We start from the raw sequence: 17,265 nt of genomic DNA on the forward strand, positions 1-17,265 counted from the left end.
CACACAGATATATATATATATAGATAGATAGATAGATACTTATTCATCGACATAAACATCATCGAAAAAATATGTATGATTTGTATATAATACCATAATAGTTGAGGGATGAAGAGAAAAGTAGGTGGAAACATTCGCACAAATCGCCAATAAATACAATTATCTTATACGACCATTAGCTGTGTGTGTATGTGTGTGAGGAAATATGTAGATAAAGTAGCTTAACTCTGATCATATTTTATATCGATCAACTAGAAATCTTAAGTTCTTACACTTAAATCGATTTAAAAGATTTCTTAGCGAAGACATTTCCTATATAACTAACATATATAAAATTTGTACATTTTAAATGATTTTAAGCAACTAGCAAAACTTGTCTATAAAGCTTATAATAAATACGTTTAAAATCAATATATTTAAACACTACATTTAGAATTAGAAGTACCTCAAAAACACATTTTAAACTCTTCGAACGAAATACGCTTAAAATAGATTAATTTATGCGTCAAAAGGCATTTCAAACTCTTTAAACAAGTGCAAGCAAATTGAATTATTCGAGTCGAGTGTGTAGGTAAGAACTTGCTAATTAGTTTGAAATGTTTTGAAACATATTTTGTAAACAAATTCAATTGTAAATAAAAGCCTGCATATTTATGGAATTTCCTTAAATATTATTTGGCAAATATTTAATTAAAATTATGGAATTCCCTTAAATATTATTTGCAAAACATTGACTCAAAAATGAGGTGATTCCCTTAATATATTAATTGCACAAGATACAATTAAAATTAATGGAATTCCCTTAAGTACTATTTGCAAAACTTTCAATTACATATTAGGAAACTCCCTTAAAATATTACTTGCAAAACATTCAAATAAAATGTAAGTACTCTTCGACTAAGTTTAGCGAAATGTTCAATTAACATAAAATGCACAATTCTTGATATTTGTCTGTATAAAGACAGTATTCCTCACACACATATACACACATGTTTACAGATGAACGCATTGAGCATGCCTTGGATTAGTTACAAATGAAGGATGGGTTTTGCAATTGTTGAAGGATGTTTTTAATTCGTTTTTTTTTGGGTTGCTGAGTTGCTTCGGGGTTTGGCTGGCTGGCTGGCTTTTGGCTTTGACTTTGGGCAGATTGGCAGTTTGGTTGGTTTTTGAGAAGGAGCAGGAGCAGGAGCTGGAGTTTCATTCAGAGGAGTATCTCCTTGCTCCAGATCATGAGGTCAACGTCATCACTCACCTTGGCTACCGGCGCGACGCTGCTGGCATGCAATAGCGGCTCGCTCTCACGGCAGTTGCCATAGCCCAGGCTGGTGGACGATGGTGTCTGATGCTGATTCATATGCTGATGCTGGTGATACAGTTGATGATGCAGTGGATGATGCTGGCCATGCTGGTTATTAAGGGGCATCGCCGGTGCCGGCGGTGCATAGCTGCGCAGCTGATCGCGCCGCGGCATCATGAAGCAATCGCCGGTCAGCGCCATTCCCCCAATGCCGCCTGACCCACCACCAGCGGCAGCAGCAGCATCTAGGCTGCCGCCAAGGTGTTGCAGATGTGCATGGGGACGCGGTGCCGACGACAATTGCTCCAGCTGGTGCTGCTGCTGCGTCTGCTGTTGCTGTTGCCGGCCACCGGTGTTCGGATTCTCAATTATATTGAATTCGCGCAACATTACCGAAGGAATGGACTGGTGCTGGTTCTGGTGCTGGAGCTGGAGCTGGTGCTGGATCTGGAGCTGGTGCTGGAGTTGGAGCTGCTGTTGCTGCTGCTGCTGCTGTTGTTGCAGCAATTGTTGCTGTTGTTGTTGCTGCTGCTGTGCCACAACCGTGACTGTTGCTGTGATGGGCGCCATCGTTAGATTCGGCGGCACATAATGCATCTCCCCATTGTGTCCGTTCTCCCGTATGTTAGGCAATCCCCCGTTCGCCATAAATGGCTGCTTCTGCAGCTTGCTGTTGAGTCGCTGCTGTTGCTGCTGATGCAGATGATGATGCACGGCGGTTGGGGGCGCGGGCAGCGGTTGCTGTTGCTGTTGATGCTGGTGCTGCAGCAGCAACTGTTGCTCCTCGCCCACCACATTGTACAGATGCCCGTTATCCTTCTTGCTGTACGTGTCCGTGTTGAGGCGATTCTCCTGGAACTGCGACGCCTTCTGATAGTACTCAGCTGGATGCAGTCCACCAGCCTGGCTCAATGTGTCGTTCGCTGTCGCTGCACCCGTTGCCGGTCGACTGCTGATCATCGCATTGCGCACCTCGCCGTTGAGGGCATTGCTGCTGCTGTCGCACAGGAAATAGGTGACCATGTCGCCTTTACCCTTCACCTTGATGGTGCCGCGACAACGAAACTCAAAGTGTGATCCAACCAGACTGTCGACCACCTCCTGCGTCACCTGCGAGTAACCGGGCACACCCGTCGAGTCCATGCGGCTGGCCACGTTCACCGTGTTGCCCCAGATGTCATACTGCGGCTTGCGTGCTCCAATCACGCCAGCAACCACAGGACCAATGTTGATGCCTAAAATCGGAATGAATGTCAATGTCAATGTGTGTGCTTCAATATCTACACTATATGTGTGCATATTAGTTAGACTAACCGACACGCAGCATAAAGTTGTTGTACGAGTGACTGTTGATCTCCTGCAGCGATAGACGCATCGCCTTCACATACTCCACCAGTGCGGTCATGTGACGACGCACCGAATTGGGATCGTTGGGCTGTATCTTGTACTCGGGTATGAGACCTACGACTGCCATGTACGTGCTGCCCACGGTCTTAATCTTGTCGATGCCCCGGAAGCGATCCTCCTTGAGCAGCTCATCGAAGTCGGCGATGATCTCGTTCAGCAGACGCAAACACTCCAGGCCCTGATCGGAGCCATCCATTTCGGTGTAGAACTCATTAAAGTTGGGCACACTGGCGAAGATGACGCCTACCTTGGCATAGCTCTGATGATAGAGCTCCTGAACAGGAGAGTAAAGAGAGAAATGTCAGTCAGTTAGTGAGAGGATCGCTTAGGATGTCAGTCAGTCAAACAGTCAGGATATTAGGCTGTCAATCAATCAGTTGGTGAGAGTGTAATTTGGAAAGTCATCACTAATTGATGTGAGGTCGTTAGTCAGTCGGCCACTTACGACGGCGTTAATAGTGTCCATCAGTTAAATAAAATTTAGAATGTCAGTCAGACAGGATGTTAGTAAGTTAGTCAGCCATTCAGTGTTTTGTTAATAGTGTCAATCAGTTCGAATGAGATTCACTTAGTGTGTTAGTCAGTCAGTCAGGATGTTAGTAAGTCAGTCAATCATTTACAATATCGGTAATGGTCAGTTAATCAGTTAGTGAGAGGCTTATTAAAACCGTAGTCAAAATGAGAGAATGTTAATCAGTCAGTCAATCAATTAATGAGTTGCACATTTAGAATGCTAGGCAGTCAGTCGGTCAATCACTTAGGAAGTCGCTCAGTCAATCAGTTAATAATAGGCTTATTTAGCAGGTCAATCATTCAGCCAGTTGGTTAGTCAGTATTTTACAATGTCGTTAATAGTTTCAATCAATTAATGAGAGGGTCATTTAGAACGCTAGTCAGTCAGTTAGTTAGGATATTAGTAAGTCAGTCAATCACCTACCATATCTCTTAATGGTCTCATTCAGTTGGTTATAGGCTTATAAAAAAACCTCAGTGAGGATGTGAGAATGTTGGACAGTCAGTTAGCTTACGATATCGTTAATGGTGTCAATCAATTAATGAGAGGCTCATTTAGAACGCTAGTTAGTCAGTCAGTCAGTCAGGATGTTAGTCAGTCATGGTGTCATTCACACTCTTACCATGTTGTTGCGAAATTGTGCATCGAGGAAATGTGCAGCCACATGAGCGGGCAGCAAATTGTGCAGAATGCGCTTGTTCGACTCCTGCAGCACATCCATCTCCTTCTTCTCTTGCGACGCCTGCAGCTGCCACAGAAAGTCCAGACGCGCTGTTCCTTCCACTAAACGTCCGTGCACCAGTATCGCAATCATAAAGATGACAATGCGCGCCATCGAGATCAAATGAAGCGGAATGGAAGCTCTACAAAATCAAAATCAAAGAAGACAACAAAAAAAACAAAGGCAATCGATGATTAAATGTGGGTTAGTCGTGACGATACTTAAGTGGGTCAATGGAAGGACGGAATTGAAATGGACACCTACTTTACAATGGTGTCGTAGCATTCAAAGATATTTTGGTGAGACAGCTCAATAAACAGGCCATAGATGGTGCCCATGCCAAGCACGAGCAGCGACTTGAATATAATCGGTAATCTGCAAAGCAAAAAACACCAGTAATCCAATCAATAAATCGAAATCTTACGCCACCCTGCGAAAGACTCACCTGAGAAACACGGAGACGGAGAGAAAGGCAAAGGCCGCTGACAAGGAGACATATTGTGGTAGCGAGCATTTGCGATGCGCATCGTGTTGCTTGCTTATCAATGCTGGCAAATCCATGTCCAGGCCCTGGAAGTCCGAGGTGCTCATGTTGCCCGAGCAGGGATGATCCGAGACGCAAGTAAACTGTGAAATATGAAAGGAAGTTGTGAGTTAAGTTTCGAAATTTATAAATTTCATTCAAAATTAGAACTTTAATTTGGTGACCAAATCATGGAAACTAATCTATGCAAACTTTGCAGCCTCCTAGCTCTTACCTTTGGGGGTGTACGTTTATAATCACTTTTATATATAAGATCATTTAGGAAATCGACTTACCACATTCACCTGGCCCACGGAGTAGATAAGTATGATGGTAAATATGGTGATGGCCATGCGCAGCGTAAAGCTCTCGGAAATATCCCAGATGATCCACTTGAGGCGCACGGCCAGCAACAGCATCAGTATGGCGCTCACCCAAATGAATGCAGTAAGGAAGAGTAGCAACAGGATTAAAGTGCGCGGCAGCGCAGTCACCTGCAAGGCAGCGCCAAGGATCAGCAGGAGCAACGAACAACCCATGGCTGTGGTGAAGCCCAAATCGAAATCCTTGTGATATTCACGCTCCTTGTCGCTTTGTCGGAAGCGCAACGTCAAACGATCCACATGCTCCGACTTGTCGCAATCCACGGAGCGAGCATTGATCGCCTGCGAGAGGAAGCGATTCACCCGATTTGTGGGCTGATGATGGGCGGCCACCGAGTGACGCTTGCGGAAGGGTCGCTTGAACTTGTCCGCGACCTTTGACTGTGACTGCAGATGGCGAAAGAGAGAGATCAAGGGTAGAGGGCAAGGGAGGAAAGAGCAAAAGAAAATAGGAGAAATTAGTGCTTTATTAATACTCAATATTGTGATGGGTTCTTTTCTTCTTTTTTTATTTTTTATTTTTTTGCTAATGGCGCTTGCTTTCTAGATCGAAGAAAGAGATATAAAGAGATAGAGATAGAGAGATAAAGAGAAAGTACTGCTAAGTACTTGTGTACACTAAATGGAACTGGAACTGTAGCTGGAGCTGTAGCTGTAGCTAGGACATGCAGTTGAGAGCAGAGCTGTATGTGTGTATGTATGCATGTGTGCAGGTGTGTGTGTGTGTGTGTGTCGTTGTGTGACATGCAGAATATGAACGAACAAACTTAACGAAAACTGGACGAGACATGACAGCGCACATTCAACTTAAGAACTTAACGAAGCACAATTAGTACGGCGACCCGCCCAACAGTCACAGAAAGCATGAAACTTGACGAAAGCAAACGAAAACATAACGAGTAACATAAAACAGATAACAAATAAAACTGAACGCAGCACGCAACACAAAAACTTGACAATGTCACATACTGAACGAAAAAGTATGAACGAAAGCAAATACATTACAGTAGAGTACAAAAACTGAACTGAACGAAGAACGATTGAACGAGTGAACGACGGAACAAGTGAACGATTGAACAAATGAACGATTGTGAAACAAAACTATAATTGTAAGAACATAATGTTAAAGAAATAAGAGAGTTTTTTTGATTTTTGATTTTTGTTGCTGCTTGTTGCTCTGCTCACTTTATTGTTCTTGTGATTGTGCCTATGTATGCGACTAATCGTACTCGCTGTTGAATTGGGACTCGTGCCTACGGTCACTTGAACACTGCCCCCCCCAACACTACCGGCACCGGCACCGAGACCGAGACCAAGACCGACATTGACACCACCGCTGCTACCACCACCGCCACCGCTGGTGCCGCCGACGCCGCCGCTGCTGCTGCTGCTGCCGACGACGCTGCCATAGCCCATGCTGTGCGGTGGCGGGGTAGCATGCAAGATTTTCTGTAGACGTATCACCTAGATCAGAGATATATATAGTATATATATTTATATATATAGTTTTTTTGTTGTATACGTAGTATTATTTTGTAGTAGAAGAAGAAGTAGAAGTAGAAGTAGTAGAAGAAAGAAGTAAGTAGAGTAAATAGTACTTAAATTAAATGATGGCAAAAATACAAACGTTAACGATACGATAGTTTTAAATGGTTAAGGAAGGTTAAAGAGCATGGTATATAGATATAGTATGTGTATAAGTCGAGAAGGGAGGAAATAGCATAAAAATAACGTAACAAACGGGGCAAAAATAACATATATATAGTATATATATAACATATAGAAGGGAGAAACAATAATCGACAAAAGTCGCAGGATTTAACGAAATAGTTTTTGAAAATGAACGAAACTCAACGGAAACGGAAACAGAAACAGCAACGGAAACGGAAACTTCTTGAATCGATAGCAGATAGCAGTAAATTTTCGTGTGTATGTGTGTGTGTGTTTAGCGTATAGTGTGAATCTGAGTATTATCTTTTCGATATTTTGGAATAGCATCGAAATGCCAAAATATTATACGAATCGCCTGAACCTAATAGTAAGAGTATTTTTAGTATACTCAATTCTGTTTTGTGTAATTCTTTTCGTATCCTGGCAGAGAGTGTTGAATATGATGAATGAATGAGAATTGGAATATTACAATATCGGACTTATTCTTTACACTTCCTCTGCAAGAACACTTAATGTTTGGCGAGCCAAAGATCATTTCACTTCCAGTTCATTTCTTTTCTAATTTACGAATTGCATAAAATCACAGTTCGCAACTCATCAATATGGTCAAAGCCATTACTCTTTACACAAACTACGCACAACATCGACACGCAAACGCAATGAGATTTAGATATTTTACACAAATTGTTGTTCGTTAGTAAATACAAGAGTACGCATTACGAATTACAGATAACAGATTTAACAAATTACTGGATTCAACTGTTCTACGCATATAGCAATGAAATAAATATAATACGAATAAATATATTAATATATATTGTATATTGCATATTTATATTAAGTATGTTCTAAGCAATAAATGAATATTGCGTCTACGAAACGAAAGAACCCACAAAAGAGTCCATTAAAATAATATCGAAATAAAGTTCAACAAGGAAACGGAATTGAGGAAGTTTTCGCTTTTTTTTTTTTTTTTTTTTTTTGGCTTGGTTTGTGGGGCAGTTGATATAATACTTAGTAGTAAGGTGAACTTACCGCATCCTGAAAGTAAACGAAAAGAAAGAAATCAACGAAAGAAATCAAAAGGAATCATCGCTGTTCACTCAATACACACACGAAGAGTTGAGTGATTGGGTAAGTAGATGTATCTGGACGATACGATTTGGGGGCGAAAGCGAAATCAAACGGGGGGAGGGGAGAACACAGCGAACAGAGAAAATGATACCACAACAGACCCCCCAAAAAGTAAAACGAAATAAAGCAAAAAGAAATATAGACCCGGACATGCACTAAACTGAAACAGAGAGAGAGAGAGAGAGAGAGATCAACGACTACGGAACTACAAAACGAGTCTCTGAACTCTTGACAAAATGGACCAAGGACTAAGGACTATTATATGCACAATATATGAACTATAGTTTCGCATACTGAATGCTACATAAAGTACAGTACAGTACAGTAGAGTAGAGTAGAGTAGAGAGTGGGAATTGTGAGCCAACTTACCTTGCGCGAACCCTTCTCCGATGAGACTTGAACGCTGGCCGTGGTTGCATCGGCGCTGCTGCCACGTGCCGCACCACCGCCTAAAGCGGCCGCCGCCGATGGGAACGAGCCGGTGGCAATGTTGGAGAACGGCACCGGCTCCGAGAACTTGATGGTGTGCAGCAGTTGCATGACCACATTCGATACATTTCTAAACGATAATTTGCGCCGACTACCGATCGCCGAGCGTACACCAAGCGTGTTTAGCATAAGGGGCTGTAATAGAGACACCAAAGACACAAATCCAAATACATGCATGAGTCATGATAGAGAGAGAGAGAACAAGCACATCTAGTACATATGTATGTAGCTATGTCAAGTCTGCTCACCTTACGTCGATGCGGCGGCGGCACAATGAAGAACGTATCGACGCCATGATCACGCAGATACGAGGAACGCTCATCGCCGTGACCCGCCTCCACCTCGTACTCCCCGGACAGCGAGTCGAGTGTCGCACGCGTCACATGCACGCGTCCCGGCTCGCCGCCCGACTCCATGTGGTTCGCCAGGGTGACATCATTGGACCACACATCAAACTGCCACTTGCGGAGGCCCAGCACACCGCAGAGCACTCGTCCCGTGTGAATCCCCACGCGCATGTTGAGTATCACATCGGTGGCCTCCACAACGGTGCTGCAATTGAGTGTATTTAATAGTTTTTCAATCAAATTCAAAACTAATCAACAAATTGATTGTTCATTGCAATGGAAATTAACTTAAATTATAGATTACATAAAGTGAAATTTAAAAAACTGTGAATCTAACAGCTAATTAATTAAACTAAAATTATACATTTAAAAAAAATATATATAAGATAACAATTTAATTGATTGATAACAATATTTTGGAATTTAGGCATTATAAAGAAAAATTAGAGATTAAAATATAAAATTAGAAAAGTGATATTTTAAAAAAATAAATAAATTGATTGTTGCCTAAATCAAAATATAGAATTTAAAATCTACAATCAAAAAATGTCATAAAAATCTAATATAAACAAATGGAACTATTAAGTAACAAAATCAAAAGCAATTTATGAAAATGGACATAACAAATTAAGCTTAAGAAAAACATTTAATATTAACAAATTAAAATTTTAAGAAATTTGTGAAATATTTTTTAAAGCACAGTCTACATTTTAAATATAAGAAGAAATGCAAAAACAGTACAATTTTAATAAATGCCTAATCATAAATAATCTAACCAAATTAAATCAATATTTGCAAATTGATATCAAAAAGAATATTAAAACAAAGATAAACTAAATTGGTAATTGAGTTACTTTTAAAACTGTTTACATTGAACATACAAAAAGTGTAATGAAAATATAAATATGTAAATAGTTAATAATATAATTCATTTAAATACGAAAATAATAATTCAAATTCGAAAAAATTACTCACAAAAAGAATCCATATTAAAACAATAACTAATCTAAACATTCAATTTACAACTATCTTCATTTAACTTACAAAATATAAGTAATTCAATTAAACAAATATGAAATAATGATATAAGAAATGATTCCAAATAATGATATAGGAAATGATCAGAAATTGCCATAAAGTTGCCATTGTAAAGCCATTATATTAACATAGGCTGCAGTTGGTACTCACGCAATGGCATCGATCATATCGAGTCCCATTTCCACGGCACACTTGGCATGATCCTTGCGTGGCTCCGGCAGTCCTGAGACACAATAATAGCAGTCACCCAATATCTTGATGCGCAAGCAATGGTTGTCCTGCAAGCAGTAGACGGTAGAAAATGTTAGATCGAGAAAGATAATGATTATAAAGAAAAAGACGTCTTACGTGAGCCAGCTGATCGAAGCGACCGAAGAGCTCGTTGAGCAGACGCACCAGCTCCTGGGCGCTGCACTGAGAGGAGAGCACGGTGAAGCCAACAATGTCGGCAAACAGAATGCTGACATTCTCGTGCTTCTGAATGTAGATGCGATGGAATTGGCCCGCCACCGGCGACAGAATGTCATTCTTCATCTGCATGGCCACATGCTGGGGCAGCACGGAGAGCAAAAGGCGCTCCAGCTTCTCGTTCTCATCCTGGATCTCGAGGCGAGCGGCGATGCAGTTGCGTGTGTCGAGAAACGCTCGACGCTGAGCTCGCTCCATCATGATGTTGACCACAAGGCCGGCAACATTGACGCCAATGAAGATGACAATGTTGGCAATCAATTGATTGATCTCCGAGTATTGCAGCGCGTCCGTGAAGATCTTGTAGACGGTGAGACTGATGTGGACCGAGGGCAGTGTGATGCCAAAGGCCACCGCCTGCCAGATCTGCAGCGGCATCATCGCGTACGCGAGAAAGACGACAAACACAATCTGCCAGACGCCCTCGGCCATCACCTCCTTGGTGTCCATCGGGAAGTTGCTGCCCAGCGGCATGGATACGATGCAGATGCTCGCGGTGAACAAGAGAATGCCATAGCAGAGCGTCGGCAAATGGTGATCCTTGATCACCGAGCACTGCAGCAGCACCAGCACAATGGCGAACAGCACGCACACAATCGAGTTGAAGATATTCTGCAAGTGATCACAAGATTACGATTAAAGTATCCCATAGTTCATATTTAGTTTTAATTGTTATTACAAAAACATCGAGTGCTCTTTCAATTTCTATATTTATATTTTCAGTTATTACGTAATATAAAGTTAAGCTTTTAAAAAAAAATGAAATTCTAGTTTAAAGATAACATTTATCCCTATTAATCAATTCTTGTCTGTGTATTGTTGGTTGAAAAGAGAATCTATATTTAGTGGATATGCCCTTTAAAAAAAAAAAGAAAAGAAAATCAGTTCTACTATATACTTAAAAAGTAGATAATTTAACTATTTATAAAAAAAATCTAAATTGAATGAAGCATAAATATTAATTGATTGCATCGATCATTTTGTGTATCTGCTCTTCGTTCTTCTTTGATTGTTGTTGATTAGCATAAAACGAAGCCTATGTTTAGTAAAGTTTTCTTCAAAAATCATATGAAGACACCAACCCTAAGCACACGATTAATTTTAAGAAATGCAAGTAAATGTTGGAATTTCAGAGAATAAATATTAATTTCAAATTTCAATTACTATTGTATCAGTTCTTCGTTATCGGTCGAAAACAAGAAATCAAAACATAGCGGTAATATGCTTAAAATAAATACTATACACCGAATACAAACTTAAAATATACCAAAGGCTATGTTTGGTATATCGATATACCTTTAGGTTCACCATTAAGTTCAAAATATACATTTAGTAACATTCATTTTCAAATACCAAGACTAATACTAATGAATACAGAGAATTCAAAATAACATTAATTATTTCTTTATACTTTCTTCATTATCTGACTAGAATAACATAAGAGCAAGAAAGCAATATATTGCGTTATTGTTCTGAAAATATACCAAACCAATATATCAAATACAAATTTAAAATATACCGAGGGCTTTAATTGGTATATACCATTGAGTATAAAATGTATATTTAGTCAAATTGGTCTTCAAATACCAAGATTAATTATTAATGGACAATATCCATCACTGTTGGATCTGCTCTTCGTTCTTTTCTGATTGTTGATTAGGTTTCTCGTGGTGTATAAATATGTTTTGATTAAATGCACACGCTCTACATTTTTGAAAAATGTTCTCACAAGTCTTTGCAATAATTCTCTTCAAATTTGGATTGTTACTGGTTCGTAAGATTTATGTAAGTATAAACAACTGTTTTGCTTTTAGCACTCTGTAGATTTGCAGATATTAAAATGTACTGACTCGTTACTAAATTATAAAATATTAATAACAAAAATAGATATTAAATTAAAATATATAAATAATAGATACAAAATAAATAAATGACAAATAAGTAATTCAGCAAATACTGAAATCAGCTAAGATTATACCAAATTGATATATCATTTGCTGAGATGCACATCTTAAATACTTGTCATCAAAAGGGCAATCCAAACAAAGCTTAAGCAATCGAAATCGCAATCACAATCGCATCGCATCGATATTGAACGGATGTTCAATTGAGTAGCTCACAAGTTGGAAGACAAAAGCTTATAGTACATCAAGTGGCCTAGTCTAGTTTGGTACTCACATGAAAGGTGGCGGCATTGTTAAAGGCCAGCGAGAGGGCGGCCATAACGCCGCAGAGAACGACGACGAGAGCGACGACGCCGAGCACCGAGAAGCGCTGCAGCTTGAGCGTGTACCGCTGATAGAGGCATTCCAGCTCATCGTTCTCGAAGCGCAGCGTGTTCAGCGGTCTGCCGCGCGTCGCCTTGACGGCATGGTCCATGCGGCTGCCGTCGCCGCCGCCGCCGTCAAGCGGCTGTCCAGCGGCTCCAACGGTGTGCCAAGTTCAAGGGCTGAAAGAGAAAGAGATAGAGTTCATTTAGTTGCTGAAGTGTTTCAAGTGTTTCGTTTATTTTCTGGTTTAGTTCATGGATCTTTGGCTTTGGCGACCTTGAAATGTTGCATGTCCGTTGGGCAAAAATGTTTTGGCATTTTTCGTGGCACGCAATCACTGGTTAGGAAAATGTGCGCCCAGTTTCTACCACCCTCCCTCCCCGCCTCCTCCCCCCCTGTTTGTCGCGTCACTTAAAATAACATTTTCTAGCCTCCTGACCGCACTCCTCCGTGTGGCGCTAAAAATAATCAGGCAGCAGAAGCTGTTGGCTGGCGTGAAATCAATCAATGTTCATGTTCGCTCGGTCAGTTTTTCCGTGTCTCTTTGCCGTTCGTTTATTTACGGTGCTGCCGGTTTGGGGGCTGTGGCCACGCCCACACGCGCGCCCGCCCACGTTTGCGGTGACAGTCGAGCTGAGAAGATGAATGGTGATTTGTATGCGGCAATCCGTTAAATTCATTAAAATATTATGCACAAATTCATTTGGCTTTGCCTTTGCCTTTTTTGCCGCATTTTTGACTATGAGTGAGAATATGAAGAATCCAAGGAATGAATCTGCGCGGAAGCAGATCAATGATAATCACATTTTGGGTATATACAATTTATTGAAATGAGTTCAATCTGCCGTCAAGTAAAAGTAATTGTGCCATAAAACTGAACGTTGTAAACTTCTAAATGCAGTGCGAATCATTTGCACTTGCATAACTCACAGAAATGTGCCGCAAATAGAAAATATTTTGGACAAGTCGTACACACACACACACTGAGTAGAAGAAGGGGCAGGAAAAGGTGGGGTGAAACATTAAGTATGTGCATACAAATTAAAAATATTCACGTCTTATAATTATAATTATTAATGTCGCTGCGAAATGCAAAATGCGCACATCAAAATTATTATTATAGCCACCAAATAGGCAAAGAAACAGTCAGACGGACAGACAGGCGGACAGACAGACGGACGGATGGATGGATGGAAAAAAGAGACACAGTGAGACAGTGAGACTGACAGGCAAATAAACTAAAGAAACCTGGCAAATAGTCATCATACAATGTATCGTATCTGTTGACAGAATGTTGGCGATCAGTTTTGACGCCAGATCTGCACAACTGTGCAAACATCAGCGATCAACGAAAACGTGTGTGGCGTCAATTATGGCAGCCAACAACAGTTATGCTGATAAGCAGCGACGAACACATGGAGAACCGAGCCGAGTCGAGCCGAGCGTATCGTCATTTATGCATAACAATCGTCTGGATTAACCCAACAAATCTCTAGTTATAGTAAATGATAATCCCCTTTGATTTACAGTATTACATTCTGAGCAAATTAACAGCAGTATTAATAACAATATTAACAAGTAAGAAAGTTACAGTCGAGTATACCCGACTGTGAGATACCCGGTACCCATTTTGAATATAAGCAAAATATATCGGTATTATTCTCAAAATATACCAAAATAATATACTACAAAAATAACAAGTAAGACATCTTCAGTCGGGTGTACCCGACTGTGAGATACCCGGTATCCATTTTGAAAATAAGCAAAATATATCGGTATTATTCTCAAAATATACCGAAATAAAATACCAAAAATATACCAAATGATATGTTTGGTTTAACGATATAGTACCACATTCAAAATATACCATAGAGTGCAAAATATACCAGATTGTCCAAAAGATATTATATTGATTATGCACAACAATATGCTTCGATCACACAAAATTTTAAGTTCACCTAATCTCTCATCACCTTGCTTGACAATACCAAACATTTATGAAATTAAATTTGTAACGAAAAAAATAAAATATCAATTTACAATATAAACTATTAATAAATTTAAAATAAAAAATAATAATAATATGAAACATTCAATATGAATATTATTGAAAATAATAATTAAAATGAAAATTTATAATCACAACAGCATAATTAACCCAAAAAGAATCAACATTAATTAAATTACATAGTAATTATAAAACCAAGAAAAACCAAAATAAAAGTAATGTCAAGTAAAATTAGAATAATATAAATAATTACAATTAAAAAAAAAATTAGTAACTAAAAACGAATAGCAAAATTAAAGAGTGAGAGCATAAAAGCAGTATTTAAATAAAAATTACTATTTATTTTACTATTACTATACTAGTATAACATATGAAAAATAACCAATACTGGCAAACAACATAATTATATAAAATATCTAATTACTTTTACAAATCATAATCCTAATCCAATAAGAAGTGCAAACTTATTACTTCGCTAAGTGCATCGCAATTAGGTTAACCAGTGTAGAGTTGCACACAGCTTTATTGATTTCAGTCCAACCGAAATGTCAAACAGCTTCAAGTGCACAATTTGATAAGCGCGGAAGGAAGCAGAAGGAGAAGGAGAGTAAAGCAATGCAAGCAAGCGAGCATAAAAGAAGCGAAGCAAACGAAAAAGAGAAGCGAAACAAAGGGTGAATTTCAATGCCAAGCAAACTGCGGAGAACAAAACAAAATAGGAACGAATTAAGAAGGTATTTCAAACAAAAGAGAAACTAGAAATCTACTAAAAATGAGAAGTGAACTAAAAAGAAAGGGCGAAGTAAAACTAAAATGAGGTGAGATTTAGGCAGAGTACTAAATTCCAAATGTTCTAAACGTGTACTAAATGTAAAAACGTTTCCAAATCCCAGTGCAAAAGGCAAATCAATAATACGAAAATAGCAAAGCCAATAAACAAGGCAACGAAGCACGCTTAACTTTACTATTTAAGCCGTAAAGGTAAAACAGCAGAGTAATAAAAACAATCAGAAAGCTTTAAACGAAGTAAGTATAAAGTAATTGAGTTCGATAAAAGTAGTCTATACTTTTCGGGAGACAGCTTATAAAAAAAAAATGAATAGAGTCTGTTGTGTCTTCTCGCACATTTGCAATGGAAAAGTTTAACGACGAGGAAAAGGGAAAATTTCAAAGAGATAGACAGCTGCTTCACATGTGTCTTTAGCACCTTATAAGTGCGGTTTACATACTATAGTACGATGTTTCTCACACTCGAATGTTAATCAACTGCCTTCATCAGCATCAGCTAACGATCCCTGAACAGACTCTGAAACAGTTGTAAAGTGGCTTAAACGCTACCTGTTACCTGTTACTCGCAGTCGCAGTCGCAGTCGAAGCAGTTGGCAAAGTCATAATTGGTCACCGAATGTGTTCATCTAATGATGTTGACAGCTTTTGAGCATCATCATGCCAAATCAGGCAAATTGAATCTTATCACTGGCCATATACCCATAATAACCATAAAGAGAGAGATAGAGAGAGAACGAGTGAGAGAGGAGCGTCGTTAAACCAACGCAAGCAAATCTCGAAGACACGCGCAATTTGGCTTTGGATTCGATTCAATTCTTGGCATCTAATACTCGAGTCGCCCACTCATCGACCACAAAGCAGCAGAAGCAACAACAAAAGCAATTTAAAAATTTGGTTTGATTTTTCTAATGTCACCAAAACCCAAAAAAAGAAATACACAGAGAAAGAGCGTACAACAAAAAAAGCAAAAAAAAAAAAAAAACAGACAAGAAAATTTCTTGTGATTTGCGATGTTTCCGCATGACGGATGCATGCGGACCATTGACAAGAGAAGGCGAATGGCAAGTGGCTGCGGGACTTTGGATGGCAGAATGTACTCAATTAATGGTCAAGCCCCCTTCTCCCTCCCCTGCTGTCAATCAGGGGCGACAAAATTGCAATTGCAGCAGCAGCAAGTGAAAGGCTTCAGTTTGAAATTTGTGATTTTCGATTACTCGTTAAACTTGTAAATGTTTTGCATTGACCCGTGTTGAATTGCATCAATTGACAGCAATTAAGAAGCACATCGAGCACTGTCCGCTTGTCACTTTGCTCATTTGCCGCCCTGCTGCATTAATCATCAGCACAGTTTGGTCGGGGACAAAGATAATGAATGAATCGAATTGATAATTCTACCCAATTGTAAATACCAAAATTTTCTCTGGCTTTCTTTTGCGTTGGCGTTGGCGTCGTCGTCGTCAGGAAGCTCTAGCAAAAAAAAAAAAAAAATTAAGCACAAGCCATACAAATGCTAACAATAATAACAACAAACAAAATGACGCACACGGGGCTAAACACATTTTGAGATACATTTGGAAACAAAAAGGAAACCAGAAATCCAGAAAGTGCCCCACACTCACACACACACACACAAACACACAGACACAAGTGCAATCCAGCAAACTACAGAGATTTGTTATAGATTTAGATAGTAAACAATTTGGAACTTGATCGAATCGCCAGTGTTTGAATATGAAATCTATGCAATTAATTAACGATAATTGTAATCGAAAAAGTTTCGCTGGCAAAGTAACAGGTCTCAACCCCAAACTTACTAGATTTACAGCCCATCACAGAGAACTCGCCATCGCCATCATATTCGCACTCATACGCCATGTGGTCCCATAAATATTTATAATTAAGGCAGCTTTCGTTTGCTTTGTTGTTGAGCGCAGACGAGAGAAGAAATTTCAATCAGACTATAGTTTCCGATTGCAATTTGATGATAGACGAAACCAAAAACAAAACAAAATGCGAGGTCCACTTGGCGTATGCGTTATATACGTACGTACACATAGCTACTTAATTAATTATAAATATTTACACATACATTTGACTTTGTGTACATTTTGACAATACACTGTGCGGCTCAGCACGGCACGCGCTTGACAATTTGACCCTTTTCTTTGTGCGTCTATTGTAAAGTGAGTTAGTCAAATCAATT

General features: G+C 39.5%; 1 protein-coding gene across 10 annotated transcripts in view; it reads right to left on the reverse strand.

Annotated features, from left to right (window-relative positions):
• Window positions 1–17,265, reverse strand: part of LOC117574714 (Ca(2+)/calmodulin-responsive adenylate cyclase) — a 47,746-nt gene that overhangs the window by 3,582 nt on the left and 26,899 nt on the right. For 4 of the 10 annotated variants that reach the window (XM_034258656.2, XM_052008640.1, XM_052008639.1 and 1 more), the window contains exons 3-14: window positions 12,174–12,444; window positions 9,876–10,607; window positions 9,678–9,805; window positions 8,391–8,694; window positions 8,023–8,277; window positions 6,034–6,312; window positions 4,762–5,235; window positions 4,388–4,569; window positions 4,207–4,317; window positions 3,844–4,084; window positions 2,615–2,981; window positions 1,256–2,535 (exon numbers count right to left, since the gene is read on the reverse strand). In XM_034258656.2, the coding sequence (XP_034114547.1) occupies window positions 1,256–2,535; window positions 2,615–2,981; window positions 3,844–4,084; window positions 4,207–4,317; window positions 4,388–4,569; window positions 4,762–5,235; window positions 6,034–6,312; window positions 8,023–8,277; window positions 8,391–8,694; window positions 9,678–9,805; window positions 9,876–10,607; window positions 12,174–12,374 (4,554 nt within the window). In that variant the 5' untranslated portion in view covers window positions 12,375–12,444. The remainder of the gene's footprint in view (window positions 1–1,255; window positions 2,536–2,614; window positions 2,982–3,843; window positions 4,085–4,206; window positions 4,318–4,387; window positions 4,570–4,761; window positions 5,236–6,033; window positions 6,313–8,022; window positions 8,278–8,390; window positions 8,695–9,677; window positions 9,806–9,875; window positions 10,608–12,173; window positions 12,445–17,265) is intronic. The other 6 variants (XM_052008642.1, XM_052008641.1, XM_052008644.1 and 3 more) reach the window with 2 other exon arrangements.

This window comes from Drosophila albomicans, chromosome X, assembly GCF_009650485.2.
Source record: "Drosophila albomicans strain 15112-1751.03 chromosome X, ASM965048v2, whole genome shotgun sequence".
Classification (NCBI taxonomy): domain Eukaryota; kingdom Metazoa; phylum Arthropoda; class Insecta; order Diptera; family Drosophilidae; genus Drosophila; species Drosophila albomicans.